The 25637-nt window shown below is 37.3% G+C and overlaps 3 protein-coding genes and 1 non-coding gene across 4 annotated transcripts; 2 read left to right on the plus strand and 2 right to left on the minus strand.

The window, feature by feature from the left end:
• The first annotated feature begins 2941 nt into the window (after window positions 1-2941).
• Window positions 2942-5864, plus strand: LOC104108992 (pentatricopeptide repeat-containing protein At3g62890-like). The gene has a single exon (XM_009618159.3). It carries the CDS (start codon window positions 3225-3227, stop codon window positions 5100-5102), a length of 1878 nt encoding a protein of 625 aa, XP_009616454.1. The 5' UTR covers window positions 2942-3224; the 3' UTR covers window positions 5103-5864.
• Window positions 5865-6178: 314 nt separating this feature from the next.
• TRNAM-CAU (transfer RNA methionine (anticodon CAU)) lies at window positions 6179-6263 on the minus strand. The gene is given in 2 exon segments: window positions 6179-6214; window positions 6226-6263. It is a non-coding gene; the product is annotated as a tRNA-Met (tRNA).
• Window positions 6264-7003: 740 nt separating this feature from the next.
• LOC104108990 (uncharacterized) lies at window positions 7004-10927 on the minus strand. Its single transcript, XM_009618158.4, has 7 exons — window positions 10658-10927; window positions 9327-9426; window positions 9106-9226; window positions 8892-9013; window positions 7621-7742; window positions 7373-7532; window positions 7004-7293 (listed from the first exon to the last, which is right to left on the minus strand). The coding sequence occupies exons 1-7, from the start codon at window positions 10782-10784 to the stop codon at window positions 7185-7187; spliced, it is 861 nt and encodes a 286-aa protein (XP_009616453.1). The 5' UTR covers window positions 10785-10927; the 3' UTR covers window positions 7004-7184.
• Window positions 10928-12223: 1296 nt separating this feature from the next.
• Window positions 12224-25523, plus strand: LOC104108989 (uncharacterized). Its single transcript, XM_009618157.4, has 21 exons — window positions 12224-12744; window positions 13736-13868; window positions 15114-15250; window positions 15332-15377; window positions 15624-15836; window positions 15983-16486; window positions 16565-16699; window positions 16780-16995; window positions 17077-17166; window positions 17241-17488; window positions 17581-17669; window positions 18740-18780; window positions 22621-22651; window positions 22734-22856; window positions 22944-23161; window positions 23299-23394; window positions 23513-23625; window positions 23771-23906; window positions 23992-24096; window positions 24222-24522; window positions 25136-25523. The coding sequence occupies exons 1-20, from the start codon at window positions 12470-12472 to the stop codon at window positions 24420-24422; spliced, it is 3150 nt and encodes a 1049-aa protein (XP_009616452.1). The 5' UTR covers window positions 12224-12469; the 3' UTR covers window positions 24423-24522; window positions 25136-25523.
• The last annotated feature ends 114 nt before the right edge of the window (window positions 25524-25637 follow it).

Raw genomic sequence — 25637 nt, forward strand, 5'->3', positions numbered from 1 at the left:
TTCTCCCAATCACAATTGGTTCAGGGTCAGGAACTAAATAGTTTCCATCTAAAAATATGGATGTGGTATATGATTTAATTATTCTACTATAATGCATAAAGATGGGTCCCCAAATAAGGTTAGGGATATGTGTTGGTGACCCCAACAATAGGGGGAGAAAATAGACAGCTGAACAAGTAATACATGGAATGAATTATTATCAGTACATCTAGATCCTCGTACAAGAAAATATGAACTTGAAGTTCAAGTGATAATTCATTTGTAAAATATTGCCAGGCGCATTTGCTGACCCAAAGCTAAATGTCATATTTCAGCTGCTAATACTCCAAATAGAATAAAGTTCATAATGAACAGAGTCTATGGCATGCATGAAGCATAATAGACTAATCGGTTTCAAAGATAAAATTCCTTGAAGAAGGAGATGAGCAAATGTTCAAGATGGTCATAATAAGGAGGCAAGTGCTCTAGAAGAGCACCACGACATAACACTTCATAAGACCTCATGGGAGAGGCTTAGGTACTTGAAAATAATGAGATAAAGAGATCTCAATAAGTTATGTCTTTATTGGGTAATAATGGAACCGACATAAAATAATTGTCGACGATGTTGTTAATACAATGTAGCGCTCAATCTTATCAATATTGATGATGATATTGAGCTCAAATCTGTCATGGAATGTGGATAGATAAATGATTGGCCAAAATAAAATATACACAATCAATATTGATTTTACCAGGAAAATGTGAAGTTGGACGAATAGTCCGAACACCTAAAAGTATAAAGCAGTGCAGGATGTTCTTGTGCAAAAAGTGAAACGAAAAATCAAGTTGATAGACGTAAACACGATTTGTGGCACAAAATATTTCGTAAATATCATATCATTAGTTATATGGAGACATGTTCTCCTGTGGTGGATGAAATTATTTTTAGGTTTTAATCTGGCAATACATGAAAAATTTGATATACGTATGAAAATCATTGAAGGATTTAAACTGTTCTGAAGCATATTAAGGTTCCGAAAAAATTTATTAAATAAAGCTTCAGAAATCCTTATACGGATTGAAACAACCAGGTCGTATTTTGTACAATTGTCTGAGTGAATACTTATTGAAAGAAGGGTACAAGAATGATCCAATTTGTCCTTGCGTATTTGTAAAAAGGTTTGGATCTGAATTTGTTATAATCGCTATGTATGTTGATGATTTAAATATCATTGGAACTCCTGGGGAACTTCCGAAAGCAGTAGACTGTTTGAAGAAAGAATTTGAAATGAAAGTTCTTGAAAAGACAAGATTTTGTCTTAGTTTACAAATTGAGTATATGAAAGATGGAATATTTGTCCATCAATCAACATACACCGAAAAGATCTTAAAGCGATTCTATATGGATAAAGTACATTCATTGAGTACCCCGATGGTTGTGGGATCACTTGATATAAAGAAAGATCTATTCCGATCTCATGAAAATGATGAAGAGTTTCTTGGTGCCGAAGTACCATATTTTAGTGCAATTTGGGACATTAATGTGTCTTGCCTATAATTCCTGACCAGATATAGCTTTCTCGGTAAGCTTGTCGGCAAGATTTAGTTATTCCCCAACACAAAAATACTGGAATGGTATTAAACATATATTCATATACCTTCGAGGGACCATTGATATGGGTTTATTTTATTCAAACGAGTCCAAGTAATCATTGATTGGTTACGCAGATGCAGGATGTTTGTCTGATCCATACAAAGGTCGATCTCAGACAAACTATTTATTTACAAGTGGAGGTACAACCATATCACGACGTTCAACGAAACAAACGATGGTTGCTATTTCTTCAAATCATGCATATATAATAGCTATTCCTGAAGCAAGTCGAGAATGCATTTGGTTGAGATCAATAACTCAACACATTCAGGAAACATGTGGTCTTTCTTCGAAAGGAAATATTCCAACAATATTGTATGAAGACAATACTGCATGCATAGTTCAACTGAAAGGAGGATACATCAAAGGAGATAAAACAAAACATATTTTACCGAAATTCTTTTTCACTCACGATCTTCAAAAGAATGGTGAAATAAATGTTCAACAAGTTCGTTCAAGTGATAATTTGGCTGATATGTTCACTAAGGCATTACCAACCTCAACATTTGAAAAGCTGATATACAAAATTAGAATGCGTCGTTCGAGATATTAAATGGTGTTTTCTTCAGGGGGAGTAACTACGCGTTGCACTCTTTTTTCCTTAACCAATATTTTGTCCCACTGGGTTTTTCTGGTAAGGTTTTTAACGAGGCAGCAGGTAATGTGTATTACATATAACTTTGTACTTTTTTCTAGTAAATTATATGGACATCCAAGAGGGAATGTTGTGAATAGTTTGAGAGAGTGAATGTCAATGTTGAACCTCATTATATTTATTGTGTAGTGGCCATTCCACTCAATAGCGGTCATTTCTCTCAATAATGGCCATTCCACTAAATAGTGGTCATCCACTCATTATTTTACAATAGCGGTTCTTCACTTTTCATGACTATATAAAGACCTTATAATAGATAGGTAAAGAAACACAATTGAAGAACAAAATCTCTTCCTCCTCTCTATCTCCATTTCTTGTTCATGTTTTATTAAATTATATTTATTTTATAACATCATGAAATAATTGGATTTTGTTGTGCACCAATTCAAATACTACGGATAGAAAAAATAACAAAGGGGAGTTTTGATTAGTCAAATTAATCTGGTTTGGTTTGCGAGCTATTGCACCAAAAGTACACAGCTAGCTGATAACTGCGGATTTCCGTGCAAATTTTCCAAAAAAAAAAAAAGTTAAGGAATTACAAACTTAGAGTACATGTGTTAATGGTGGGTAGCAAATAAACTTCTTTCTAAGAACATATATAAATCGTCATTGTTAATCTTAGCCAACTTATACTCCTTTACCTTGTACTCATGATTTGAATATATCCTTACTTCTTCTTCTTCTGATTAGATACGTTGGCTGTCTGTTTTGGTCGATAGAGAAGTCGTTTGTATACTTTCGTTTCTCTTGTTAAAACTACAGATACATTATTTATAAGTAAAAAACTTGAACAATACTTTGACAGAAAATGCAAAGGAGAATAACCAAATAATGGGAAGTAGACATGTAAACTTCCATATTGAATTGAATCAGCTCCAAAGTTCGAATTTTTTCTTTGTCTCATGACGGAGAGCAGCTTCCAGAAATACGATGTTGAAAATCCTCTTGCAACCATTGTACCAAAACTCATTTCCGCCTTCTTCTTACGCACCTATTTTCCAGTACTTGATTGGCAAGAATTGCCTCAAACTTGGCCAACAAGTTCACGCTCACTTGGCCGTTCGAGGGATTTATCCCAATGGATTTGTCGCGGCGAAAATTGTCGCTATGTATGCCAGCTCAGGTGAAATCGACTCCGCCTCACGTATTTTCGATAATGCCACTGAACCCTCTTCGCTTCTGTACAATGCCATGATTCGAGCACTTACCCTTTATGGGATTACCGAAAGAACAATACAGATTTACTTCCAAATGCATTCTTTGGGTTTGCGTGGTGACAATTTTACTTATCCTTTTGTGTTCAAGTCATGTGCTGACTTGTGTGATATTTGGTTGGGGAAATGTGTTCATGGCTCAATATTGAGATGTGGGTTGGTGTTTGATATCTATGTTGGCACTTCTTTGATTGATATGTATGTTAAGTGTGGTGATTTGATTGACGCTCGTAAACAGTTTGATGAAATGTCCGTGAGAGATGTATCGTCTTGGAATGCATTAATTGCTGGGTATATGAAAGATGGGTTATTCAAATATGCTGAGGAGTTGTTTGAGAAAATGCCAACTCGGAATATAGTGTCGTGGACAGCTATGATTTCTGGATATGCTCAGAATGGTTTAGCTGATAAGTCGTTGCGATTGTTTGATAAGATGTTGGATCGTGACTCGGAGGTGAGGCCTAATTGGGTGACGATTATGAGTGTCTTACCTGCATGTGCGCACTCAGCTGAACTAGAACGTGGGAGGAAGATACATAGTTTTGTTAGAGAGACCGGATTGGAGAAGAATCCGTCAGTGCAGACAGCTCTTATAGCCATGTATGCGAAATGTGGCAGCCTGGTTGATGCTCGTTTGTGTTTCTATCAGATAAACCCGAAGGAGAAGAACTTGGTTGCTTGGAATACAATGATTACTGCTTACGCATCCCATGGTTGTGGGCAGGAAGCTGTTTCAACGTTTGAGGATATGATACGAGCTGGTGTACAGCCTGATGGAATTACATTTACAGGCTTGTTATCAGGTTGCAGCCACTCGGGTCTTGTGGATGTTGGACTGAGATATTTTGATCGTATGAGTTCAGTTTACTTTGTGGAGCCGAGACATGATCATTATGCTTGTGTGGTTGATCTACTTGGTCGTGCTGGACGATTGGTGGATGCATATAACCTCATTTCTCAAATGCCAATGGAAGCAGGACCAAGCATATGGGGTTCCTTATTAGCTGCTGGTAGAAGCCATCGCAACTTAGAAATTGCAGAATTAGCAGCTAAAAAGTTATTTATCTTGGAACCAGACAACAGCGGGAATTATGTTGTGCTCTCAAATATGTATGCAGAAGCTGGGATGTGGGAGGAAGTGAACGACTTGAGGATCCAACTGAAATCACAGCGTATTATGAAGAATCCTGGATGTAGTTGGATTGAGTTTGAAGGAAAGGCCCATTTATTCCTTGGAGGAGATACATCTCATCCACAGGCAGAACAAATATACATGTTTTTAGAGGCACTGCCTGCCAAGATAAGAGCGGCTGGTTACATGCCAGATACTACTTTTGCTTTGCATGATGTGAGTGAAGAAGAGAAAGTGCAGAACCTGAGTAGTCACAGTGAGAGGCTGGCCATTGCCTTTGGCATTCTTAATACAAGCCCAGATACAGTTCTCCGAGTGACAAAGAATCTTAGAATCTGTGGAGACTGTCATACTGTTGTAAAACTTATCTCAAAAATATATCAAAGAGAGATCATTGTAAGGGATGTGAATCGGTTTCATCATTTCAAAGATGGGTCCTGTTCCTGCAGAGACTACTGGTGACCGAAAAAGATGATGCAGTTTATTGATACCTCTAATTTATCTGTTCGAGCGTCAAGATCAATTAACAAACTCAGTTCGGGAATTCCTGAAGTTGCTATGCATGACCATGTCCAAGACTACCAACTGTAAGATCTACCTTGTTCACTGTCCAGGCTTGGGAGGAAATGATTAAACCCCAGTGGCATTGAATATCTGTTTGTACACAAGCTGTCTCCTCATTGAACTATCACCCGCTGGTGAATAACAAGCCTCAAGATGGTGGTTTGTTTTATGGAGATTTGTGATGTTAGAGGGTGAAGTATCCTTCCTGGAGGGATGTTGTTCCCTTGGTTTTCTCAATGAAGACTTGATAATAATCAACTTTTGGAGAACCAATTTAAAATCTCACAACATGACTGTGGTGGGAGAAGATAGACTTTATCGTAGTATATCGTATATCAAGTTTGAAATCTCCATTCTTGCTGAGACACCAATATTGTGAACTTGATTTCGAGGATGTTATTCACTGTTGCAGGAAGCTCCATTCTGCAATAAACCATTAGACCTGGTCTGGCCTTGCGGTACAGTAATGCTCTTGGTTACCTCAAAAATGAGAGAAGTTGAATGTCATCAAATCAATTTGTTAACCCACATATTGTACTTACTATAAGTATTAAATTCAACAATTCGTCAAGTCCACGGGAATTGAATTATGTTTAAGCTTTTGAAGGTTTTAACTATCATTGAGTATTACTCCCTAACATATTCAGCTATCATACATGAATTGTACTCTTCCTTGGATGCTTTTGTCTTACTATCCTCTTCACCTGTCCCAAAAACTAGAATGTGCATTGTAGCTAGTGTCTTATTCCTACACAAGTGATGCAGTATAATACAAGCGAAATACCAAAAGGTTTTGGACTTGAAACTGTTGTTTATCTCCCTTTCAAACATAGAACACCATACCTGGTTGAACCGTAGAAAGCATGTGTTTAACACAAAATTCATAAATGGTTAAGTGGAAAGTTGCTCTATTTATAGTTTTATACATAGGCTTAGTAGGGCCATTTGGCCATTGTGAAAGAGAAAAATGATAGTGGGGTGAGAGAGGCTCGAACTCTCGACCTCAGGATTACTCAGAAGCTATGAGACCTACGCGCTAGCCAACTGCGCCACCACCCCGTTGTTGCTAAGAGTACAAAATGAAATATAGGATTTATCAATATCTATTTACTTTCTATAGTTTAGGGAGACCAATTCACAAAGAAAAAATAAAACGCGTGCAAAGTCAGAAAGCTGAGCACTTCCGTGGAATTTCTCATTGAAGTACTAAAGGTAGCACAAGTCTAGTCAAATAAAGGTCTAAATGTATGATTTTTTTAAAAAAAATTGCTATATTTTTTGACAAAAGAAACAAGTTACTTTTTCTTACTCCGATAAAAATTGCAATTTGGTAGAGTCATATTCAACCTCGTGTTTTTGCTCTTTGGCTAATAATTACATAGCAATAAGGTGATCTACAATATGATATGTATTAGACTTGAAGTTCTTAGCTAATTGGTAATCAGACTAGAACGGTGGAAACTCTCCCAGATTCCTCTGTTCTACCTATCCAAAGCAATAATTTGGTGGAAGTTAAAAAAGTTTACCAAGAAAGAATAATATGTCAGAAAATTCAAATTACGTAGCATAAACCAGTTTAAAGGTTAAATGGTTCATTCACCTTACTTCATACGAGTCAGATCTCATTTTCTTTTTTCTTCTTCTTTTTCAGTAGTGGTTTTCATGTGTTATTTTGCCTCGTGATTTGATGGTTTTGCAACAAAATCGGGATCACCAATCTGACCATTGCACGTTTTATTCAAGTAACCAACTAAAGACTGATTTATGCTGCTAGCAAGGCTCACGGCCGAGACATAATCTATGGCACAAAACATTTTCTATACATTGACATGTGACTTGTATACACGAATAAAAAGTACTGAATCTTTCTTTCCGATGAACAAGAAAGAACCAGATTAAATGTTCTAGAGACTTGTTTTAGTTTTCCTTTCTGTTTACAGTAAAATAAAAGAGTTTCTGTCTATGAAATGACAAGGAGCCTCAACGTGATTCCTCAACTGGGACACTTGAATAAGTGTAACTCTCCACTTCTGCTCCATTTTCTTTTGCTTTACTCCAAGATATTCTCCAGCTTTGATATAAACTGATCCTGTAGGAGAGTGAAATCGAATCATGTAATGACAGTGCAAGATGAAAGTAAGGGGAGAGAGAGAGAGAGACAACTGTACCTATTTGTTTCAGTGTCCCTTTTGGCAAGCATTAATGTCAAGAAGACAGGCACCATTGCAGCACATAAATGTTTGAGCGTGTGGCCACTGACGATGTGATGAGTCCAGTTGTAGATTGGCTTATCCGCTGCTTCTTCAATCTTAGCTAAAAGATAAAATCCTGCATTATGCAGAAAAATCTCATTTTATATAGGCACAAAGTGCTGCAGGAACAAGGTCACAGAACCCAGAGAAGAGGAAATTCATACCTGCAGCCCACAACCAATAAGTGGAATGAGTGTACATTGGAGGTAACAAGATAGCCATGACTGGGATGGCTAGGCACGGCACAAACTGAACTACCGCATAAGGACGGAGATCCTCAAAGAACCTTCAGAAAGAAAATGTACAATCACACAGCTGTTTTAGCTGAAAAAAGCCAAATGATGATCAACAGAAATAAATGCAGTAATTTATTATGGATCTAGACCATCCAATCCCCTCTAGCACGCTTAGAAAATGAAAATGCAACAAAAAGCAAAAACACATCCATAATGTTATACTTTCTTATAAATCAAAACCGTCAATCAATATTAAACAGTCTTATCAAAGAAGCTCAGTAATCTTCGTAATCCTAGCTCCAGGAAATGGTAGTGACATAGAGTTCAGAAGGCGTTTACATGACGGGGTTTAAAAGGGTCGTTCAATTTTTTGGAAAGCTGGCAGAGGCTAAGGAGTTGAAGGGAGGAGTAGATTCTCTCTTACAGGAAGCGAGAAAAACAGGTAAATTTTCAGTAAGGAAATGCTCTAATGTCCTGACATTTCAATTACAAGGGAACTAGGAAATATATATTGAAAAGTAAACTCCTGAAAGTGGCTTGCTCTACTTGAACAATCACATATGAGGAACTGTCTTACCCATGATAAACTATTGAAAAGGAGCTTCAGTATGTGCAGTAGATATTTACACGTGCAAAAGCTTGATGAGAACTTCAGGCATCTGATTTTGCATTGTTCTTTCAAGTGGCAGTTATGGTGTTTGTTTATGAACCTTTTCAGTGTCACAATGGGCGATGCCTAAGGATGTTAAAGGCACTACACATCATAAGGAAATCATTGAAAGAAACATGGATAACGATACCCTTATGCATTCTATGGATTATCTAGAAAGGAAATGCAAGTGCTTTGAAGGAAGATCTTAAGCTAAATAAAGTGTAAAATTTAGAACACTATAGATGATTTTGACACTGCTGAATTTTGTAACTCCTTACATGCTCGGTAGGCTAGTAATGTGTAACTATGTAATTGCCAATACCTACTTGGTGTTCCTTTGTGAGAAAAATAATTGTCTAACTTATCTAGAAAGAAAGAAAAGAAAAGAAAGAAGAGGAAAAAAAGGAGAGGACCCGAAGAGCATATATCCAGGGAACACTTTGCGTTTCTTCCACTATTCCTGCTTCTTTTTTCTTTTAGAAGAAATTAATGGTAGGAGTGGGGAGGGGTAGGAGTTTATTAGCAACTATAGAAAATAGAAGCTTACCTCCAATACATGATACTAATTACACCAGCCAGAAGCAATGGAATGAGAGACAAAGTTCCCTTTCTTTCATCTATTCTTTCAATAATAAAGATAGCAACGATAGAAGTAAATGCCACAGTCATCTGCAAAGTTAGAGAGTATCAAAAGCAAGCACACAAAAGAAAATTTAGTTAATAACAGCTTGCACTTAACAGCAAACACTTAAATTACTTACTGGCAATCTATCCCACACAAGACTAGCGTCATTTGGGTTGAGATGATAGTATGAGGACCCAAAAGCAACCGCTGCCACACCAATATAGAAGCATGTCCAACCCCAAAGCTCTCCTTGCAAGCTTTTTTAAGCACATATCAAGTGGAATTAGTTTGAAGTACTGGACATATAAACTTCAAAGCCTTAACCATACGTAGAGCAGATATTTGTAAACAGTTTACCTCAGCTTGAAATAGTTACCGTGGTGACAAAGTACAAGACCTATTAGACCGATAACAAGGAAAGGGAAATTCGAAACCACATTCAGCGCGTTGGGAATCCCTGCAAAAGAAAAAGAAGGCATGAAAAATTACAGCAGCAATTCCAAAGACAGTATATACCACCCAGTAGCCAATCAAAATGAACAGCTGACATGAAAACAGAACTGGCAACACTGACTTCAAAATAAAAGATAAATCTGATTTAACGTATTATGCAATCTAAACTAAAGGTAATGAAGGGGTGAAATGTAAAGCAAGTTTACTGCTATTATCCGAATTATATCTTTGATTAGTCGAGTTTAAGTTATTTATGCTGTTACCTTTTTGACTGACTCTTAAACATTTAAGGCGAGAGCAAAATACTTAATTTTTGTAAGTGAGTACTAAACTTTTCAAATTCACTATGCTCTTCCACAGCAACATGAATGTGCAAAAACCAATTTCCAGATAGCAGGAGCTAACACTTTGCTTAAGTGAAAATCAGAGAAGGGCAATTCAGCATATAACAGAGAGAAAACAAGCAATCCGCTGCTTGCTCTGTCCTCATGAGTATCTGCTGAAAACCATCTACAATTTCTTGTTCTTATTTTCTCTGAACTTAGTTTAATCATATTGTCACAAGCTAATCTCAGAACTCTCAACTCCCTCAGAGAAAATCATCATAACCATCATCACTTCGACGTGAGGATGGATCAAAATGGCTATAGGTAGTAAAGAGTAAAGGTTAAAACAGATGTAGGACAAATTGGAAATATACAAATGTCATAGGCATACAACATGTCAGCATACAGAAGTAACTAAAGTTAAAACAACTTGCATACAGGTACCAAAGTACACCCAGTGGCGGACCTCGAAGGCAAGGTATGGGTTCGGCCGAACCCAACAGCTTTAGTCCAAACCTTCTATTTTTATTAAGAAATTCACTAAATATGTACAAAAATTAAATTCAGAAACCAGTTATTAGCACGTGATGTCCGCTATCCTAGAATTTAGAACCTATAAAGTTCAAATCTTGGCTCCGCCTCCGAATACACCACCATAGTGATCCCCGTAACAAAAGGACAAATACAGCAACATGAGCTAATATTTTGCTATAAAACAAATTAATTTAACCATATTAGCACACTGAATATAAGTTCAATACTCTGGAGCAACAGTGAACCGACACTAAAAGCAACAAAAACCGGTTCATGAATCATGACCTAGAACTGTAACAATATCGCAAATTGAAAGCTAAAGACCCAAATTTTAAAGAAAGAAAAAACATAGATTAACATTGAATATGCGTATACCCAAAAACAGGCGTTGATCAGCAAAATTATGATATTCTTGAGACTGAGGAATTGCTGGAGTGACAATCATTAGCACTACGAAGCAGAAGATTGCAACTCCCCATGCCCACACACTTCTCTTCCTCATTTTTTTTGCGTTGCGTGCCCTAATTGTGATGAAGCTCAAGTTCTGCTCAGCTCAGAGAAGACTTTGATTTTCAGGAGATCCTTTTTCAACGGAAGGAAACGTACCCCGCTAAGTCGTTTGACGTTCGGAAACGGGTTTACTTCGGTTTTAACCCAATCCTGAGTTAGGAAGGAAAAATATTTTCTTATAAGAATAAAATGTTTTTTCTAGTAGTTGGTGAGTACGAAACTATTTTCAAAAAAATATCTTATAATAATGTTGGTAAATCAAATAATATTTTGTTTTAAAGTATAATAGATTTCTTACTCCACAAATAATGATACTTAAATAATACTAGTAGATGAAATCGTACCGCATAGATAAAAAATCAAAATAATTGTCAAATAAACTATAGCCTGTTTGGCTAAGTTTCTCAAGATGCCAAAAATATTATTTTTTTCCCCGAAAGTACTTTTTTTCCCTAACTTGAGTTGTTTGGCCAAGTTTTTATTTTTGGGAAAAAAATGCTTTTGGGAAGAAGCAGAAGCAGTTTAAGAGAAGCAGAGTAGCTTATTCCCAAAAGCAGAAGCAGAAACAGTTTTGACTTTTCTTTTTATCAAAAATACCCTTAACAAAATATAGTATATACCAAAATAATCGTTAAACCTAATACTTAGGATATTAATGTATAAGTATTTCTTATTATTTTTAGGATTACTTTCTAATGTATAGTGATTTTAGGGGTGAATGCTTTTATATTTGTTGATTAATTTTTAATATATTTAAATTAACTTATATTAAAAGAATTAAGTACTTTTAAATATTATTTTCATATTCTACTTAAATAAAATAAAAAGATTTAATTATTGCTTGTAATAACAAATTTTTGAGATTATTTATTTACTTATAATATTAACTATTAAATAAATATATTCATGTCCTTATTTGTAATTTGATACTTAAAAGCACTTTCTGAAAAATTTGGCAAACACAAATTATTGCTCAAGAGTGCTTTTCAGAGTAATTAGCCAAACACAAACTGCTTATCTCAAAAATTACTTTTTTCAAAAGCACTTTAAAAAAAAATACTTATCAAAATAAGCTGATTTCTCCGGCTTGACCAAACAAGCTATAACATGCTCAATAGCTACTAGCTATAAGAGGAAGAAGACTAATCTTGCTTAAAGCGAAAGTCATAGTGTGTAAACTTAAAAGTTCGCACTAAATTTTGTGGCATACTTATAAACTATTAGTAATACCTCTCTAGATAAATTTTAACGCAAAATACTATCAAATTGGAAACTCTATTATTAATCTCTTAAATAAATATTTAAAGAAAAATATTTTCATTCAAAAAAACAAAACACTTAAAAGAATTTATTCCGAATAAAACATTTTTATTCCTAACAAACACACATTTGCAAACTGACGCATGCCGACGGCGTTCCCGGCAGTGTAGAGTGTAGACAAGCAAAGCCGCATCAGCACTCAGCCCCACACAAAAGAGTAACAATATTCCCATCTCCTTCTCTCTCCAATATATAAACCAAAACCCTCAACTGCCGCCGCAGGGTTTCTCTCCTCCACAGCCACCTTCCCCTTTCAGCTCCCAAAGTTCCAACAAACTCTCTCTCTCTCTCCCTCTCTCTGTCTCTCACACACACACACACACACGCCAAGGGATCGAAGAGAGAGTGAGTTCAATTATGGCTCAGTCACTTGAGCTACTACTGATTCAATTTTTGATGCCTGACAATGACGCCAGAAGACAAGCCGAGGACCAAATAAAACGTTTAGCCAAGGATCCTCAAGTGGTTCCATCACTGATTCACCATCTCCGCACCGCCAAAACGCCTAACGTTCGTCAGCTTGCGGCGGTTCTCCTCCGTAAGAAAATCACTGGCCACTGGGCTAAGTTATCCCCTCAACTTCGCCAGCTTGTGAAACAGTCCCTAATTGAGAGCATCACCATGGAACACAGGTCCTTTGATTCATTTCTCTCACTTTTTAAGTATCAAAATTGCAACTTTATTTGCCGCTACTAATTTGGTAGGCCGCTGCTATATAGGTTTACATGCATGTTTGTATCCACATTTTGTTTTAAAAAAATCAATGTGTTATTACTTTATGAGGTCTGCTGGATTAGAATTTTAGTACAATTCTCCATTATAGATTATAACACATGTACTGTTAACTGTTGGTAATCTGTGTTCGAAACCAGAAAATCAGAGAAGTAAAGAAATGTTAGTTCAATAAACAAAACATAAAATAATTTCCCAGCCCACAAGTTGCTTAAGGAATTTAATCCCCTCACTGGATTACTTACTCCCAGGATGGAACAGAAAAACTATTCTGTAATACTGGCAATCGTAACAAACGGAGCAAATCACACTTTGACACTTTATTTATTTGGAAAAATAATGAAACAATGTAGAAAAAAGGGAGGAAGTTTTCAGATTTTCCATGTCTGAAAAGTGAGGCTAAGTCTCTAAATTTATAGACAATGAAAGGGTGAGATGAAGAGGTGCAATTCAAAAGGTGCCTTTTCCATTTCCCATTCACACCCATTCACGAAACCTAACATTAACTGTATACAAGGTTTGCAGAATCAAGAGATTCTTTGTTGAGCTTTTTGTTCATTTTCTTACTGATGAAGTCGATTTTTGTTATCTGATTATTCTCGTAGTAATGGATGGTAGAGTCACTGATTTGTCAAGTAAGCTGATTGAGTTAGAATTGTACTTTCTGTAGTCAGTTTGTTCTTGTAATAATTTACTCGATGATATATGTGTGTGTGAAAAGAATTTAGAGCACGGCCTTTGTTTTTGTGTTCATTCTAGTTTTTCTATGGAGATGCATTGAATTCCTTTACCTAGCCGCTGTTATTCCACCTCTATGTGGATAATATTCGTGGAAGCTAGGAAAGATGATACTTTGCCTGCTACTGATCTGTTGTGATGCTCATTTTGCAGTCCTCCGGTGAGGCGAGCTAGTGCAAATGTGATCAGTATCGTTGCAAAGTATGCGGTTCCAGCTGGAGAGTGGTCAGATTTGTTGCCATTTTTGTTCCAGTGCAGTCAAAGTGCACAAGAAGATCATAGAGAGGTATGCTTTAGATGAACACTTGATTTATGCACTTTCTTTTTCAATTACAAATGCAGCTTCAGGGTTTTCGTAAATGAAAAGCTTCATACATGCTACTTGAGATTTGAGACTATGAAAATTTGTTTGTTGGTAGCTTATATTCATCCAGTGGTGATTTGCGGCCAGCGGTAAGACAGCGTTGCGATTAACTGCAACCACTTATGCTAGTGCAAGACACTTACTGCACTTTCTTTTCGATCTTCGGATGGAAAAACTACAAAGTGAAGCAACTTATACCCAAAAATCTTAGAAGAATTAACCTAAATAGCCGCCTATCCGACCGTTTAAACTAAAAATAACCAGCAGATGTATAATGTATATAAAATATGTGTATAACCGTGTAAAATCAGTGTACAATCTATGTATACCGGCTGAGAAAAGTAAACAGTGAATCCTGCCGGCTTTTGTGTAAAGATCCCAAAATCTTAATTGCTTTATACCAATAAAATTCCTTGCAATTACTGAGTTTTATCTTTCCAATCAGTTATAGAAGTATGATGATATCCTTTGGTCACAATTTGCATTAACCATTTGTAGATTTCAATTGTAAGTGTAAACACCCCTACCCTCTGGAAAAAGTACTTAATTTTCCCCTCAAACTGAATTCTGATGCAACTTCATTCTGAAAATTCAAAGTGTTTGGGAGTTTCAGCATACCGTTAAACTTTTTTTCTGTATTCATGTAATACTAAGGTAGAATGCCTGTAAACCTTTGTCAGTTCCTTTTATCTTTCCAAATGAGGAGCAGTTGGTGGAATTAATGAAAAAAGAGGCTCGATGAAGTGGGGATGGGGCGCTTCAATTGGGAAGTGAGAATAAGCAAACAGAATGAAACTGTCAGTACTTGACAGACCAAAAGAATTGAGTCATCTCAATTCTCAAGTTTGTACCTTTTGAATTCGATCTTCCATGATCAAGGTTTTTAGTTAAAAATCCTCTTCCTTTAGCCATTTTAACTGTTGACATGACCTCTTTTGGAGTGACTGATGACCTCAACTATAAAACCTGAGCATCAGTTAATTGTTAATCGATGTAAAGAAAATGTTGCTTTCATCAATCTTCACCTCCCCTGGATTGGAATAACAGGTGCATGAGTGCATCCTCAGACAATCATATTGTCTCCCTCTGTTCCATGTTCTGCAATCACATGTAGGATTACCCAGTTTAGTGGACTAATGGGTGGTTTCCTTGTTTTGATTATGCAAGGTGGCTTTGATTCTTTTCAGTTCCTTGACTGAAACTATTGGGAATTCTTTTCAACCATATTTTGCCGATTTGCAATCATTGCTGCTCAAGTGCCTTCAAGACGAAACAAGTAACCGTGTCAGAGTTGCAGCTCTCAAGTAAATTTTGTTTGAAAATCTTTAGAACTTCCTCGATCACGAAATTATGTTTTATAATTCTTAATTAAATCATGTAAACAGGGCAGTTGGATCTTTTCTAGAGTTTACTCATGATGAGGCAGAAGTGGTGAGTGTGTTTTGTTCATTATGCTATCTTATGACTCGTGCAGCTTTCATGTTTCCAGTCATTGTAAAGTTTTTCTTCAAATATTGTTAGAGTCAACTTGGTGTAGAGACGGACAGTGGGTGAAATTGTTGGGATCACATGAAAAAATTTCAAAGTCTTGAGAAGAATTGACAATGCCTGTTAAGTTTTAAATATCTTAACTGCCATCTGCCTGAAAATGTGGCTGCTCCTCTTTCCTTCATGCAGGTCAAGTTTCGAGAGTTTATTCCCAGCATTTTGAATGTGTCAAGGCAGTGTCTTGCTTCAGGCGACGAAGATGTTGCTGTGCTTGCTTTTGAAATATTTGATGAGCTAATAGAATCTCCGGCACCTCTACTTGGGGATTCAGTTAAAGCAATAGTGCAGTTTTCTCTCGAAGTTTGCTCAAGTCCTAATTTGGACTCGAACACTCGCCATCAGGTAGGAGCATGATGTGGTTACAGTTTAGTTAGTCTGTTGGTACTTGAATGTTGTGATGTTGCCATGATGTTTTTGCCTGTTCGTCGTCTATTACTTGGACGTGTGATGTTCTCAAGTGTTTTTCTTTGAATTGTTCATTTTTTCAGGCTATTCAAATAATCTCGTGGCTAGCGAAGTACAAGTCAAATTCTCTTAAAAAGTACAAACTAGTCACACCAATTTTGCAAGTTATGTGTCCATTGCTTGCTGAATCTACAGACAGGGATGAAGACGATGACCTTGCTCCAGATCGAGCTGCTGCAGAAGTAATTGATACCATGGCTCTGAATTTGTCTAAACATGTGTTCCCACCTGTTCTTGAGTTTGCTTCTTTAAGCAGTCAAAGTCCCAATGGGAAGTTTCGGGAAGCTTCTGTTACTGCTCTAGGTGTTGTATCTGAGGGTTGTTTGGAGCTCATGAAGAATAAACTGGAACCAGTTCTCCACATTGTGTTGGGAGCTCTGGGAGATCCTGAACAAATGGTGAGAGGAGCTGCTTCGTTTGCCTTGGGCCAATTTGCTGAGCATCTGCAGCCTGAGATAGTTTCTCACTATGAAAGTGTCCTCCCTTGCATTTTAAATGCCTTGGAGGATGTATCTGATGAAGTTAAGGTGCGGACGTGCTAAGACATAGATAAGTCCTGTTGGTGCTGTTTCTATTTCTTCAAAATGGTTTCTGTTCCTGTGCAGGAAAAGTCTTACTATGCATTGGCTGCATTTTGTGAGAACATGGGTGAAGAAATTCTTCCTTTCCTGGATCCATTGATGGGAAAATTACTTGGTGCCCTCCAGAGTAGCCCTCGTAATTTGCAGGAGACTTGCATGGTAAGTGTCCTTTTAGATACTTCAAGAACAGCATTTTGAAGTTGCATCACCTTCTGACCTCTTTTCTTCTTTTATTGCAGTCTGCTATTGGGTCAGTTGCATCAGCTGCTGAACAAGCATTTGTTCCCTATGCTGAAAGAGTTCTAGAGTTGATGAAAGTTTTCATGGTGCTTACCAATGATGAAGACCTCCGTTCACGAGCTAGGGCTACTGAATTGGTTGGGATAGTTGCAATGTCTGTTGGCAGGATAAAGATGGAACCAGTTTTGCCGCCTTTCATTGAAGCTGCAATTTCAGTAAGAAACTTTATAAGCTCTTCACAATTTGGGTTTCTAGTCAAATTACAAACAATTCTTGATAGGTTTTGATGCTATCAGGGCTTCGGTTTGGAGTTTAGTGAGCTTCGTGAATACACTCATGGTTTCTTTAGCAATGTAGCAGAAATTTTAGATGATGGATTTGCTCAGGTATCACAATGTCTTGGATCTTTATACTTTTAAACATGCCGTGTTTTCTTCTATAACTTCCTCTTTTGAAACAGTACCTTCCACATGTTGTTCCTTTGGCATTCACCTCCTGCAACCTAGATGATGGTTCTGCTGTTGATATTGATGATTCCGATGAAGATGAAAATATTCATGGATTTGGCGGTGTGTCATCCGATGATGAAGCGCATGATGAACCTAGAGTTCGTAATATTAGTATAAGGACTGGTGTACTCGATGAAAAGGCAGCTGCAACTCAAGCCCTTGGCTTATTTGCTTTACATACAAAGGGTTCCTATGCACCGTATCCTTTTCTCAATATGTATAAATTTACAAAATCTCATCTCGTTTGACATCGATGCTAATGGTTATTTGGATTCCTTAATGTAACTCAAGCTACTTGGAAGAGTCATTCAAGATTTTAGTGAGGCATTCTAGCTACTTCCATGAGGACGTACGAATGCAAGCCATTATTTCTCTCAAATGTGAGTAGTAATGGGCTGCTTGAGCCAGCTTAATGTTGGCATTCTGTTGCATTGCTTGACCTGGGGCATATATGTTTGTATTGGATAACATGTCAATCTATCTGTAGCTATTTCATGTGTTGTTAGAATCTTGATTTTAAGAGTCTCTTGAGTCTTGATATCTATATGCAATTAAGTTAGCAGGATCTAGAGATATATAAAACACAGCGGAATATCCTCTTGTGCTACAATTTCAAAGTAAAATAGGGACATGAAAAAGGCCTAATTGTTTTTGAGGATTGTCTGACACCCTACCATTGAGTTTCTTTCCCGTGTCCCCCTCTGTTACTTCTTTTTTCACTTTCCTGTTTTAGCTATGCCCTTATGAGCTCTATCCCTATTTAAATAGGCTCTACATCTCTCTACTTCTTTGACCAGTTTAGAGTGTCAGTTTACGAAGTGAAATATTAGTCAAACAGTGTACGTATTGCTCCAGTCAGTGTGTTACACGTCACACCTCAAAGACAACATAGAATTTTGCCAACTAATGTATTACATCTTTGTCCGTATGAATTTAGTGAAATGAGATTATGCGTTATTTTGCTTGAAGCTAAGGTGAAGTGGAGATTACCTCGGCACTTGGCAACCTAGGCTAACGATATGAACTCTTTTTAGTGTTTACGCCATTAAGACACATTTGTTCAACAAAATATCTGAAAGTACTCTATTTAGTCTTGTTCATGGCTGGTGCCTCAGCTTAAATACAATGACAAAAAAGGGTTCGAACCCCATAGTTTCCTCCTTGCTGAACTGATTTTCTCATATTCATATATTATGAGGCGGGTCAGAGCATCTTGCTCTGTTGTCATTCTTTGAAAATTTGTAGTTTCACTTCTTGAGGTTTATCTGAGAAAGTATTCTTGAGGTTTATGAATACAATACAAGTGAAGGTCAAGTGGAATAAATAAATCCTCGTGAATCTTGATGTCTGATACTGGTTTTATATATGATGTGGTAATTTCTAGTTTTTTTCAAAAGTACTACTACAAGCTAGCCCGTAAGTGCTCTTTTCTGGATCTGTTTGCTTGCAGATATTCTGATAGCTACACAAGCAGCCCTCCAAGGTCATAATGTGAGTAATGATCTATCTTTCCTTTATCACTGTACTTAGTTTATCATTTATCTTTTCTTCTATTGGCATTTCTTTTAATTTATGGATTTCTTGTTTGTCTGTGGTCAAAGTTAGCTGAAGATTTGGGTGACTTATCAGTTATTCTTACATAGTGCCAGAGGTTTTTGTGCCGTAAGCTTGAGACATGTCATACTGTCACGACCCAAAATCTAGCCATGGTTGTGATGGCGCCTATCGTGTTACAACGCAAGCCTACTTCCCAAAATATTACTACTAAACCGATTATAAGAATTTAATAAAACATTTCAACATTTAAATTTTTCATTAACTAAATCAACTCTAAATATAATATAGAAAAATACGGAAACGAGCCCCAAACATCGGGGTGTCACTAAGTCATGAGCGTCTAAAAGTATAAACTAAGATATATAAATTGTCTAACTGTCCAAAAGAAGAAATGACAAAAGGAGTAACAAGGTCCTGCGGACGCTAGCAACTACCTTGCAATCTCCACAGATAGCCGGCCTGAACTCAACGATCGCCGTGCTCTAACTCACCTGAATCTGCACATAAAGTGCAGGGTGTAGTATGAGTACAACCACCTCAGCAAGTAACAGAAATAACTAAGGAACTGAGCAGTAGTGACGAGCTAAGTAAAATAGTCCAATTATTTATTTTCACAATTTAAAAATAAACAGAAATAAACAGGTAAATTCCATAACTCAGTAAATGCCACAAAGAAGTTTAACAGATAAATGCAGCAACAACACAAATAATTACAACCTCACAGTAGTGTCACTCCATCACTCATCACTCGCACTCAACACTCAACACTCTGCGCTCATTGGGGGTGTGTACAGACTCCGGAGGGGCTCCCAAAGCCCAAGCGCTAAGCACGGACAACTCACGTGCTATCATATCAATACCTGGATCCGCACGGTCAACTCACGTGCTACGCGGACAACTCACGCGCTATGGTATCAATACCCGGACCCGCACGGTCAACTCACGTGCTACACGGACAACTCACGCGCTATGGTATTAATATCCTCACAACCAGGCCCTCGGCCTCACTCAATCATGTACCTTACTAGCCTCACCATCATCAACAAATAAGGGAACACAGCCCACGTCAAGTATCACAGCATATTAGCAAATAATAGAGACCGAGGTAAATATGTACAATAATTTCTATGACTGAGTACAAATAATGTGAGCATGAATAAATCCTAAGCATGCTCTCTAACTTGAAGGCAGACAAGTTCAACAACAAGTAACTACGAAAACACAGATGATGGCCATGAGGCCTCACGGGACGGACCAAGTCTCAATCCCTCGAGGTACACACCCACACGCCCGTCACCTAGCGTGGGTATCACCTCCAAACAGTCACACGATATCAAATTCTCCAGGTTTATACCCTCAAAGCCAGAGTTAAAACTGTTACTTACCTTAACAACGTAAAATCCTACTCTGGGATGCCCTCGTCTCTGGATTCGGTCTCCAAAAGCTCCAAATCTAACCATAATCAGATTAATACTATCAACATAGGCTAACGAATCGAATTCCACAATAAAAACAACAAAATATGCCAAAAATCCGAAACCGGCCAAAACCCGGCCCCGGGCCCACGTCTCGGAACCATTCAACAATGGCAGAATCAAAACCCTCGTCCTCTCCCGAGTCTAACCATATAAAATTTATCAAAATCGGATTCTGTTTGGTCCCTCAAATCCCAACCTATAACTCTCCAAAACTCAAGCCCTAACTCCCTCAATTTCACTTTGAAATCATCAATCAAATCCCCAAAACGAAGATGGATTCATGAAATATAACCAAAATCGAGTAGAGAACACTTACCCCAATCCTTATGGTGAAAATCGCCCCCAAAATCGCCCAAATCCGAGTTCCCCAACTCAAAATATGACCGAATGAACAAACCCTCGTTTTATATATTTTTTTGTCGATTATTCTGCCTCGTTTCTCGTGCCAAACGATCCCGAAACTCGCTTTTTATGCCTCCAATGGATTCCTTGTGAAATTCTAGTCTAAGTTAGGCTTTTGAATCACTCAATTTGACCTTATAATGAATGAGATATGTTGGTTTCAAACTTTCAATATTTGCAAATGGTGCATATTTTTAATTACGAATTCAGTGGCAATTTTGTAATTATTCTGAAAAAAATCTGGCAACCTAATTCTTAGTAAAATGACCCTAAAATCTCATACGATGTCCAAATTCGACGATTCTTTTTACTACAGGTACGTAATTACGATACGGATCTAATGCTTCAATCAAAAAAGAAATCGGAGCTCATTTGTTCAATATGATATTATTTATGCTTGAAGAAATGGCGTCGAAACATAAGAAAAACGAGCGCAACACAACCCAAACCTATCCGAAACTCACCCTCGGCCCTCGGGACCTCAACCAATAATTCCAACAAGTCATATATCACTACCTGAACTTAGTCGAACCTCCGGAACACCCAAAACAACACCAAAACACCAAATCAACCTCGGATTCAAGCCTAAGAACTTTTTAACTTCCAACTTTCGCCAATTCAAGCCTAATTCTACCACGGACCTCCAAATTACATTCCGGACACACTTCTAAGTCTAAAATCACCCAATGAGTTCGTTTATTCATAAGTCAACTTCCGGTTGACTTTTCTAACTTAGCTTTCTAACTAAGGGACTAAGTGTTCATTTCACTCCAAAACTACTCCGGACCCAAACCTACCAACTCGATGCAACTCAACACAGCTGAACAACACATAAAGAAGCAGAAATGGGGAAACAGGGCTATAACTCTCGGAACGACGGGTCGTTACACATACTTTTCTGAGTTTCTTCGATGTGAACTTCTTTGAGTTTTGAGCTTGAGCAGGCTTTTCTCCTTGCTAGTCCTGGATTGGAACTGAGGGGTTATCCAGACCATAAAGTTTTAACAAGAAAACCCATGAGGCTCAACAAAGTTCTTAGGGATCTATATGTGGTTAGTGTGTATTGGTGGAATGCTCCAATTATTTTATAGCTCTCTCTTTAAGGCCTTTACACCAAAAATAAAACATTTAGGTATGATTCAATATCCTCATATGTAGACAGATAGCTGAATATTTACATTGACTTACAGTAGTGTAACCATATCCCTTGACTGTAGTCTCGTCCAATGCTTTTAAGCTACATTTATGTAAGATAATATGTAGGAGACGTTGCCACTTCTTGACCTGAATGTGAAGAAAAAATAACAAAGTGACATTCCTTTTGATGGGGACCATTGCGTAAACATTTATTTTCACATAAGACATACAAAGTCTCTTTCAGTAGGTGAAACTTCAATAACTGTTATAAGAAAATGTGTAAGTTGAGGCATTACGTGGCTACTTTTTGTGGCAATGCTATTAAATCTGGAGTGATGCTGTTAAAAGTTTTTAGTAGAATATGCATCAAGTCCTGATTAAAAATAAACATTTGAAAACTCATATATAGGTTGAGCCATTGAAGTAGTTGTGCTACCCTAGGCTGAAGTAACACATCTTTGGATTTAATTATGATATCTATTTAAGCTTTCAATGAAATTGGTAACATATTGAATTGTTGATATTGTTAAAGTTAGTGTTATAACGCGTATCAAGTTCTGTTTAAAAGTAAACAACCGAAAACTAATATATAGGTCAAACCATTGAAGTAGTAGGGTTAAGATTGTGCTGTCCTAACATGAGGTCACACATTTTAAGATTTAATTATCATGTCCATTTAGACTTTCAGTGAAATTAGAACATATTATAATATTTCTGATGTTGATGACTGCTTCATCTTTCCCCCCCTCTTTGGCAGGAGGGAATGACAAAGATAAAGGAAGTTCTTGGTAAGATTTATCTTCTGCGTGTTAGTCATAATCTGTGGAATAAATCTATCATCTTGGTATTTACAAATGTTTTGTTTTGCAGATACTGTGATGAAAATTTACATAAAGACAATGACTGAAGATGACGATAAAGAAGTTGTTGCACAAGCTTGTATGGCTGTTGCTGACATCATGAAGGATTTTGGTTACATGGCTGTTGAGCCCTGTAAGCGTGCACATTTTGGTTCCTTTAATTCTCCAGGCATTAAAATGAAATTCAGGATTAATGAACTTGCTTTCCCCGTCTTTATAGATATCACTCAGCTTGTTGAGGCCACTTCAGTTCTATTACGTGAACAGTCTGCTTGTCAGCTCGTAGAATCAGATAGTGAGGCTGATGACGACGACACTGAACATGACGAAGTGCTAATGGATGCTGTTTCTGATCTCCTCCCTGCATTTGCAAAGGCCATGGGTTCCCATTTTGCTCCCATCTTTTCAACACTGTTCAATCCTTTGATGAAATTTGCAGTAAGTTTTGGATGCTCCCCTATACAATATTTTTTTGGTCATAGGCCTTCAAACTCTCATCTCATGTTTTTTCTATCCTTTGCCTTAGAGATTAGCTTGAGTCGCAGTGTTTAATGTCATAACCCATGCAATTGCAGAAAGCATCACGCCCACCACAAGATCGGACCATGGTCGTTGCAACCCTTGCAGAAGTTGCTCAACACATGGGTGCTCCAATTGGCGGCTATATTGATGTAAAATTTTGGAAAAAAACTAGTTAATTGGTTCTTTTGGTTCTAACTCTCCAATACAGACACGCACACACTTTCAATAGTTCTGCAACTGAATTGGAGAACACTAATCATATTTCAGGCTGTGATGTCCCTGGTTCTTAAAGAATTAGCATCAGCAGATGCTACAAACCGAAGGAATGCAGCATTTTGTGTTGGCGAGTTGTGCAAAAATGGTGGTGATGCTGCTTTGAAGTATACTTTCATATGCACACCTTGTTTATCTATCTCCTTCTGTTCCTAATGTGTTCCGAGTTTGTGGGGTTGCATCCACTGATTTATTTACCATCTGCCTTCTTCGTTGGTACATCGTATATCTAATTTATTCATTTTATTCTAGATATTATGGGGATGCCTTACGGGGCCTTTACCCATTATTTGGCGAATCTGAGCCAGATAATGCGGTGAGAGACAATGCTGCTGGTGCGGTGGCGAGGATGATAATGGTCCATCCAGAGACAATCCCACTGAATCAGGTATGCAGATTGACCTTTATCGTTTTTGGTTTTGAAAGTTTCCCTCTATTTGTATGGGCGTTATTTGATGTTGTACTTTCTTTAGGTGCTACCTGTTTTCTTGAAAGCTCTTCCTCTAAAAGAAGATCACGAGGAATCCATGGCAGTCTACAGTTGCATATACCATCTTGTTTTGTCATCTAACTCTCAGGTATTTTGTGTCTCATCTTATCTGTCACATTAATTATCATTCTTGTTTTCTTATGTCTCCATCCTCTGTGGAATTTAACATTAGACACTTCTTTCCTTCTGCTTTGTTCTCTTGTGAATATGCAGATCCTATCTTTGGTTCCAGAGTTGGTAAATGTTTTTGCCCAGGTTGCCATGTCATCTGTGGAAACCCCAGAAGTCAAGGCTAATGTTGGAAGAGCATTTTCTCACCTAATTTCAGTTTATGGTCAACAAATGCAGCCTCTTTTGAGTAATCTTTCACCTGCACATGCTAATGCCCTTGCAACTATTGCACCTCAGAGCTGACATGTAAAGAGCCTTATGGGAGAGCAGTTTTCTTTATCAGCTTATTCTTTGGATACTCATCCATGGTGGAAGAGCAGCTAATTAGGCTGATCACTTCCAGGTATATACTATATAGTCTTATCCAGACTATTGCTATCATTCTTCCTCGCAACTAAAGATGCTACATTACATGTCACGCAATGCCATCTCAACGGGCAATTCATGTCATTATTTTAATTCAATTGTCTTTATGCTTTAAGAAACCTGATATATCCGTAGTTCCTTATTCATCTTTACCTTTATCATCTACCTTACTGGTGATTTCTTTCATTTTTAGAAATAATATTTATGTTTTATTTTTGTGTGATTTCTTCACTTCAATAAAAAAAATGTTTCATTTTTTGTATGCGTGTATAAACAACTTACTCATATTTGTCTCCTTTATCCTAAAACTTCGCCCAAAACAATTACACACTTAATTTAGTCTCTGCCTCTGAATACCCAATTGAAGTTGGCTCTTGATAGCCAAGTTGAGAGGTAATAGCGATTTAAAACAAGCTTGATTATGCATCTTTAACCTCAATACCTCATAATTCCTTACACTGAACTTTAGTAGGCATTTACGTGTAGTGTTCCATACTTCGAACAAGTCATAAATGGACAATTATTTCTATTTTCTTTGTCTTTTTAAAGGTATTTTGCTCAGAATTTTCATAATTTTGTGTTTTTTGCAGGTTTGTGCTTGTTTTATTTGTGGTCGGGTGTCAAAATTTTCCATGGAGATGCAATGTCTTCCATTTTGACATATTCTATTGAAGAGTGTCTTGTCTTTCTACTTTCGGGGTGATGGGATGGAGGAGAAGTGGGGGAGGGGTTTGGGGTAGTTCTGTCATATATAGATGGTGTTATTTATAGGTTATAAGGTGTCAAAGAAAAAATTAGGAAAAGAAAAGGTGCTGGAAGTTATGTTGTGTGAGGTTTTCGTTACATAGTATTTTTTGTTTATTTTCCTCAAAAAAGTTCAGTGTATATCCACAATTCTTTTGTTGTTTGAAGGCGGGGTTTACTGTGTAATTTATGACTTCTATTTTTGGAATGAAACTTCGTCATATTGTGTGTTCACATTAGAGGTAGATTTTGAAGATATTTCAGGACTGGATCTGCCAGTTAAGCTTATTGGGATGATTAAATTTTCCTTCTTTTATTTTCCTGTCTGAAGTTGCAATAGTAAATCAT

This window comes from Nicotiana tomentosiformis, chromosome 1 (genome assembly GCF_000390325.3).
Source record: "Nicotiana tomentosiformis chromosome 1, ASM39032v3, whole genome shotgun sequence".
In the NCBI taxonomy this organism is placed as follows: Eukaryota; Viridiplantae; Streptophyta; class Magnoliopsida; order Solanales; family Solanaceae; genus Nicotiana; species Nicotiana tomentosiformis.